The 8141-nt window shown below is 36.9% G+C and overlaps 2 protein-coding genes across 3 annotated transcripts; one reads left to right on the top strand and one right to left on the bottom strand.

The window, feature by feature from the left end:
- On the top strand, positions 1467-3803 carry LOC104790602 (protein ABHD17B). Its single transcript, XM_010516380.2, has 6 exons — positions 1467-2226; positions 2381-2417; positions 2515-2751; positions 2844-2891; positions 2983-3419; positions 3509-3803. Exons 1-6 carry the CDS (start codon positions 1928-1930, stop codon positions 3579-3581), a joined length of 1131 nt encoding a protein of 376 aa, XP_010514682.1. The 5' UTR covers positions 1467-1927; the 3' UTR covers positions 3582-3803.
- Positions 3915-8118, bottom strand: LOC104790603 (sodium-coupled neutral amino acid transporter 3). 2 transcript variants are annotated; one of them, XM_010516382.2, is made up of 6 exons: positions 7890-8118; positions 5481-5916; positions 5226-5378; positions 4933-5136; positions 4375-4840; positions 3915-4297 (listed from the first exon to the last, which is right to left on the bottom strand). In XM_010516382.2, exons 2-6 carry the CDS (start codon positions 5896-5898, stop codon positions 4162-4164), a joined length of 1377 nt encoding a protein of 458 aa, XP_010514684.1. In that variant the 5' UTR covers positions 5899-5916; positions 7890-8118; the 3' UTR covers positions 3915-4161. The 2 variants fall into 2 exon arrangements, with proteins under 2 accessions (XP_010514684.1, XP_010514683.1); XM_010516381.2 differs by lacking the exon at positions 7890-8118 and adding an exon at positions 6123-6332.

An 8141-nucleotide genomic window follows, 5' to 3' on the forward strand; every position in this document is an offset into this window, starting at 1 on the left:
AGAATCTTTTCTGAAGACTATTTCCACAATGAGACCTGATTTGAAATCCCAACCAAAACCAGTCGCTAAAAGAGCTAGACGTCAGGCCAATGTTCCTAAACCGGTGGATCCATTACAGAGTTTCACTGAGAAGCTGCAACAAAAGACTTTTCGTTTGCATGGATTCCCTCTAGCCCTTCAACTGCTCGCATACCGTAACATCAATGGCTTACTTGATAAGATACAAGGGGCTGGTCATCCACGTACATTTTTGGAATGGGATTCAATTGGCCTTCCAAAGAACAATCTACCGCTAACTGATGTATTATCTGTAGAGCATTATTCAGGCGTAAGTTCTTTATTCATTTTGCTTTTTTCACCATATCCACATGGATACAATTTAAAATTTTATTTTGTATCCACAATCGCAGTTATCAGTAACCCCTTATCTTGATGTTGTTCCACCGGAACCCGGTTGGGGAGAGTGGGACGATGAAGTTAAAGATAAAAGGATTGCACATTTGTAGTCTAAAATTGAACAAGGGCACATTTTCACAAAGAAGGAGTGGCCTGGTGGCGATTGTTCTTTGCCATTGATATCTTTCTCTAAGTGTCGCCTTCTTCTCCACCAAACCGAATTCAGCCACCACCGAATCTTCCAATTCAACTAAACTCGCCGACGCCGTCAAAGGAACTACACGCGACAAAAGCTTGTTATTCACTTCAAACCCCTAAACGCCATCCCTCGAGCAACTCCAAAGGCCGGAAATCACGACACAGTAAGAAGGGAAATTATCCTACATTACGTTTCATAAAACCCGATTACTCACCCATCCACAAATAACAAGTTACATAAATCGGAAAAACCCTATCCACATGAATGCCAAACACATACCTGCGCAGCCATGTCTCCCAAAACCCTACAACAGCTTCACGTTTCTCATCAACAACCTATCTCATTTTATTGTAACTCATAAAACATCCAACCTGTCGCCCAAAAAGGGAACTGAAACTACTATTATTTTCAGCCATCAGATCTAAACTAACAGTTACGATCGGACAGTCCCAATAACAAACCGAAATACAGCTTAGTTTCGATTGTTTACTGCATAAGTTGGATGAACACATTAAGTCTCGGGGCAGTTTGGAGAAGAGAAATTGACACCTAAACTAATAACTTGACAAAAGTATAGCAATAATTAAAAATAGGTTTAAATGCAATAAGATTGAAAGAAAATAGATCTAAGTGCAAATGATCCATAATCTTTATCCAAGAAAGGGGTTTAAAGAAACGAAAGTAAAATTAGTAATATAAAAAAAAAAAGTAAAGGCTACTTATGATTACATTAATATTCATGTTATATATAAAAAAAAAAGGAATTGAATGAATAAAAACAAAAAACACGTGCTAGTGCTTCTCCTCCTCCTCCGCATCACCGGATTTTCCTCTTCCTCCCCCGTGAAAACTGCAATTATTTTCCTATCTTCCAGATTCCCCCCCCCNCCCCCCTAACCCTAAATTCTCTCTCTCCACTTCCCTCTTTCACTTTTCTGTAATAATTAAAAAAAAAAACAAATCCTCCATTGATATCTTCTTCTTCTTCTTTTACTCGATAAAATCTTTCAATTCCAAATTTTTATATTCTCTCTCTCCGGGTCGGTGAGTCAACCCAAATCTAGATCAAATTTTGAATTTTTGATTTTTTTTTTTTTTATTATCGGCTTCTCACGAAAACGTTTTTTTTTTTTTTTTTTTTTTTTTTTTTTTTTTTTTTTTTTTTTTTTTTTTTTTNCATCTGTAGTAATCGAATTCAAAACAGAGCAAAGTTTGTAATTTTCCTAGAAAAGTTCGTTTTTTTTCGATATCTTGGTTCGTATAAAGAAAAGGGTAGCTCTCAGAATCTTTGAATTCGTTGAAAGGTTTGTCATTTTTTTTCTTCTGGATATAATGGGGGCGGTGACGTCATCAATGGCGGCGAAGTTTGCGTTCTTCCCGCCAAATCCGCCGTCGTACGGCGTAGAGGTGGTGGGAGGAAAGCTGAAGCTGGTTGGTGTAGAGAACGTGAAGGAGAGCGTTGAAGTATTGAAGCTGAAGACGAAGAGAGGGAATCAGGTGGTTGCGGCGTATATTAAGAATCCTACAGCTTCACTTACGCTTCTGTATTCTCATGGTAACGCAGCCGATCTTGGTCAGATGTTTGAGCTTTTCTCTGAGCTCAGCCTTCATCTTCGTGTCAACTTAATTGGGTAATTTAGTTACTCTTCTTGCTTGGAATTTGGTTGGTTCAGACATTTTGAAGATGTTTTTAAGGATTAAGACAAGTTGTTTTGTTTTGTCGGTTTGAAAAATAATGAATATTGATTTGTTTTTTTTTTTTTTTTACTGTGTTATATGAATAAGGTATGATTATTCGGGTTATGGGAGGTCTTCAGGGAAGGTATGATCCATTGTGTTTGATTATAATCTATCAAATTTCTCGAAAATGATGTATTACGTATATAATGTTTACTCTGGTGTTGTGTTTTTCCCAACAGCCTAGTGAACAGAACACGTATTGCGATATAGAAGCAGTATATAGATGTTTGGAAGAGAAATATGGTGTGAAGGAACAAGATGTTATCTTATATGGACAATCTGTAGGAAGCGGTCCGACATTAGAATTGGCTTCTCGTTTGCCAAACCTACGAGCTGTTGTTCTTCATAGTGCTATTGCATCTGGTCTTAGAGTCATGTACCCTGTCAAACGAACTTACTGGTTTGACATTTACAAGGCAATATTACATTTCTCCTTATCCGCTTATTTTTTTCTTTTTTCTTGATTCTTGATATTACTGCTGTTCTAATATGTTTTTGTGAATTGCAGAATATTGAGAAGATATCTTTTGTCAAATGTCCGGTTTTGGTAATTCACGTGCGTATCATCTCGTGTCCATTTCGGTTTTTTTAGTTTCCTTTCAAAGTCAGTTTCATTGTTCATCCGAGGCTTCCGGTTGTGTGTGCAGGGAACAACAGATGATGTTGTTAATTGGTCTCATGGGAAGCAATTGTTTGATCTGTGTAAAGAAAAATATGAACCGCTTTGGATCAAAGGAGGAAACCACTGTGACTTAGAGCTATACCCGCAATACATAAAACATTTAAGGAAATTTGTGTCCGCAATTGAGAAATCACCTCATCTTAGAAACGGACCTGCGCCACAAACAGAGAAGGCGAGGAGCAGTACTGATATTAGAGAACCTGCAAGACCGAGCACAGATCAAAGAGAGAAGTCAAGAACAAGCATGGATCAAAGAGAGATGCCGAAGTTGAGTACAGATAAAGCGAGGGCTAGCGTTGATAAGAGAGAAAGAACGAGAAAAAGCGTTGATGGGTCTCAGAAACCGAGTAATTCCACGGAACTGCAGCTACAACCTGAGAAAGGGAGAAATAGCATTGACAGGTAAACACACAGTTACTCAGATTTATTATGATTTGATAATATGATGATGATGATGATGGTGGTTATGATGTTTGATCACTTGATGACAGGTTTGGGGAGATGATAAGATCAGTAGGATTTTGCAACATAGACTGTTTCAAGCCTACAACAACAGCCAAGTGAGGTGAAAGAAGAAACATGAACACACATAGAGACACTCACTCACACATGGATTTAAAACATCTAATTAAAATTGTTTGATGGTTTGTTATCTCTTTCCCACTTACTTCCTCTTGTGTTTTGAAATTTAACAAGTCCTGCTGGATTTCAAAAGCTTGATTTTGGTTATCATGAACTATGAAACAACAAATCAGAATATGCTACGCGTATTTACTTGACACTTAATGTATGAGAAATTTACAATGCTGACTCGTGTAGACACCATAAAGATCGCCTTCGTGCCAAGGAGCACCAACTGTAGCAATTGGGTAATATGAAGCAATCAAATCAGAGCCATGAAAAAATAAAAATATGTATTTCATTACATTTTATACAGAGTTTCTATAAACAACACTCAAGGTGGTATCTATCAAGAAGCAAGGAAAAAGTCCTTTTAGAACACTCAACAACAATGGTAAAAACATATAGAGAAGAGAAGTCTCGTCTTCTTCATTATTCGATCTCACATAGAAGAAAAAACGAATGTTTTCTTTTTCTTCCTTCATCCAGAAACACGATATTACACAACTTTCTCGGCCAAGATTTACTCACGAGGTGCGTTCTTCTTGAATAACGCATAAGCATCACTGTAAATGGCGATTGCATTGGACAATACAGCAAGAACGATCATGAAAATGGCTAAGGTCGTGTCCCTGTTTGTTGCTTTGCTATGACGATCCCTGCAACAACAACATAAAAATCAAAATAAATTACCAAAAAAACAAACCTGCTTAATGATAGATAACAATCAACTTACTTTAGAATAATAGAAGCTGGGAAGATGAAGCCGAGACAAACGGCTGCAGTTGCTCCAGTGAATTGGAAAGCATCCCAAATGCTTGGGATGAAGTTTGCACCCAAGAAGATTACAGAAATGAGACCGGCAGTGAGGCAACCGAACCTCACATTTGAGGAAGTTAATGAACGAGCAGAAGGGAACAAGAGCCCGTCAATGTTAATCCGCAGAGGGTAGAAAACAATTGGGAATACAAGCATCAGATGAAGCGCATAGCTAACTCGAACAGCATCATTAAGGACCGAGCCAAAAGGGATTCCAAGATCGGTGTCAAAGTTTGCAAGGACGTCATCAAGAGTATCATCGCCAAACAAGAGGAACCCAAAAATACTTGTCATTATGTAAACAGATGAGCAGAGCATAAGTGCTGATCTGACAACAGGTCTTATCTGAGTAGGGTCTTCGAGCTCGTTCTGTATGCTGTGAACTGCAACAAATCAAGCAAAACCAATAACACATGAGTTTTTTTTTTTTTTTTCATCAAAGCTATGCTTTCAAAATAACAACTCAGATACATACTATTGTAATGGCAAATAAAAGCTGTGACAAGAACGGGCACAACTGTGAAAAGATTCCAAAAAGATGTTAAGTCAGTAACATCTGGTAGCAATCTTGGCATTGCCACGCCACCACTGATCAACTTCATAATCGAAATTCCCGCTGTGATGATGAGAAACACAACCGCCAGAGCTACCGATAAGGCAGATGTAAATTTCAAAGAATCTGCAAAGAAAAAGCATAATTACACATCAGGACTAAAGATACAAAGTAACACAGTCCCCATCCCATTCTAGGAACTCAAAAACACTAACCAATTCGCTTGAAGCAAGCCAATGGAGCAAACACACCAAGAGTTGTAATAAGAAGAACAGCAGCTCTTCCGTTCCACCAATGGTGACCGAACCATCCTTCAAGAACACCGAAATGGTGGGTTCCATCTTCTGTCTTTCCAGCCAACACATCACCTTCAAACACACAAAAGAAAAAAAAAAGATTCAACAACCACAGTAGTAGCAACAACAAATGATCAGAATCTAGAAAAAAACAAGGAGATGATTTTACAATACCAATGATGATCATGTAGACAATCAAAACACCGATGTTGTTAACTAAAACAGCGACTTGAAGCAAAATCCTTCCAGGATTACCAAAAGAACCACCCATCAAACCACCATAAGATCGATTCTTGCCAGCTTTACTAAACCTAAGCAAGAACTCAATGGAGGCATCAGTCAAGAAAGCCATAACAACAATCATAATGATTCCAAGTACAAGCCCAAGTATCTTCATCGTAGCAGGCAAAGCCATGATACCAGCACCAATTACAGTCGTAGCGAGATTAAAAACCGCTCCACTAAACGAAGCTCCGTTGAATTCATCAAAAGCAACTTCGTCTCCTTGAGACTTTGGTAATAACGGAGCAACGATTTCATCAGATGAAGAACCGTTCCTCTTTGGAACCGGAGTTACATCTTCAATCGTCATCTTCTTCTATTCCACAAGCTGTCAACATCATTAAAAAAAACCATTAAAGAGACGAGGTTTGATTCAACATAAAGTCGTAAAATTGATTCAAACCCAGTTGAAGTTGAGCAAAACTGGTTCGACCCAGAAAATGGAATCTGATTATTAAGCTGTCAAGATTGAAATTAGGCGAATTTGACTTTTGTTATTGGGATAAAGATTTGAACTTTGATTGATAAACTTACAGGATTAGACAAAGTAGGGGAATCAAAAAGACCTAAGTTGGAGAGATCAGACACCAAAGTAGAAGAAGAAATTAGGGGAAATTAGATTAGAGAGAAGATTGATTTGTCTCCTGAAGAAGAGTTTTTGAGGAGAAAGAGATTTGGGGGATGATGGGAAATTATAGGCCACAGGAATTTGGTTTTGCTGACGATGCAAATGATGTTTCTGTACGAAACTCTGTTTAATCTTTTCTAAAAAGAGAAGAGTCTTTTGTTTGTTATTGGATAATGAGAAACGTGTTTAGCCGGAAGAGGTGAATTAAATATTGTCAAATTTACTGTATTATTATTATTGTGCTGCTGACGATTTATTTGACCCTTAGGTGGTGCTGATTAGATTTGGGTGAGAATCGACGCAGTGTTTTCAGGATGCACTGAATTCGTATGCTTGAAATTATCTAAAATGAAGAGAAGTACAATATGGTGTTAAAAAATAGAAAGACACTGTATTTTTTCTGTTTGCTGTCAAAAAAAAATATAATAATAATAAAAAATAGAGAGAGAGGACGGTTAATGACTTAATATATATAAATTTTTGATGTGAGCTTGCCATTTCAAGATGTTTAAGAGTTCTTTCTACAAGTTTAGGAAGAAGTATTATGTGATCGTTAATGTACATGTGTTTTCTGCAACAACGATACATAGACTAGAAATTAACTGTTTTTGCTTGTGGTTTTATCTCGCAGGTTTGGAAAGCTCTAGCCGAAAACGTTTACAAATCAAGATACTCCATGGACTTACTTAAAACAATCTCTGAAACATTGCTAAATCGACTAGATAGCTCGTTACTTTTTTCAAGCCACGGTATACACGGTTTGGCGTGAAAGAAATGGAAGAAGGCATGCAGGAACTCTAAACCCAGCTCCTCTTTTAATAAAATGGATTGATAAACAGGTTCGGAGCTGCCTATTATCGATACAAGGCATGGGTGATAGACGCTCTACCACAAGGACATCCTCCGTTGGTTCAAGAGCTTATTTTTAAATTCATAGTTTTTCAATCTCTTTTCAGCTAAATGTTGCATTAGTTGTACAAATGATATTTTTTCTTTGAATCTAATTTATCATTATATTCAAAAAAAAATGTACATGATGAGGTGCAAAGACAAAATTCATAAATCATGTTTTGTTTAAATGTGTTCATCTAATTCAGTTAATGCTACCGTACAAGATCTGTTAAGTGGAATAGACATGTATGGTCTGTGTCAAAATTTGTTTCAAATGATGGAGACAATTATTTGTGTAGATTTTACAGTTTATTTAAAAAGTTGTAATCAAAAATTAGTATAAAATATTATTAGAGAATTCTGATATTATTATTGTTCATGAAGCTGAGAAATTCAATGTAGCCGACGATTGGTTTACCTAAAGTGTTTGAATGACATGGTCACGTATCCGCTAAACTATTGACGAATAAAACGTATGTAGTGAGTTTTGTCCAAAAGAAAGAAAAAAATGTATGTAGTGAGATTTTTTTTTTTTTTTTTTTTNCTGTGGAACCGGAGTTACATCTTCAATCGTCATCTTCTTCTATTCCACAAGCTGTAGGTTTGATTCAACAAGAATGAAATCAAAAAGTCGTAAAATTGATACAAACCCAGTTGAAGTTGAGCAAAACTGGTTCGACCCAGAAAATGGAATCTGATTATTAAGCAGTCAAGATTGAAATTAGACGAATTTGACTTTTGTTTATTGGGATAAAGATATGAACTTTGATTGATAAACTTACAGGATTAGGGAATCAAAAAGACCTAATTTTGATTCGAAACCCAGTTGGAGAGATCAGACACCAAAGTAGAAGAAGAAATTAGGGAAAAGTTTTAGCAAAAGAGAAATTAGATTAGAGAGAAGGATTGATTTGTCTCCTGAAGAAGAGCTTTTGAGGAGAAAGAGATTTGGGGGATGATGGGAAATTATAGGCCACACGAATTTGGTTTTGCTGACGATGCAAATGATGATTCTTCTGTACGAAACTCTGTTT

Source organism: Camelina sativa, chromosome 6, assembly GCF_000633955.1.
Source record: "Camelina sativa cultivar DH55 chromosome 6, Cs, whole genome shotgun sequence".
NCBI classification, from domain to species: Eukaryota; Viridiplantae; Streptophyta; class Magnoliopsida; order Brassicales; family Brassicaceae; genus Camelina; species Camelina sativa.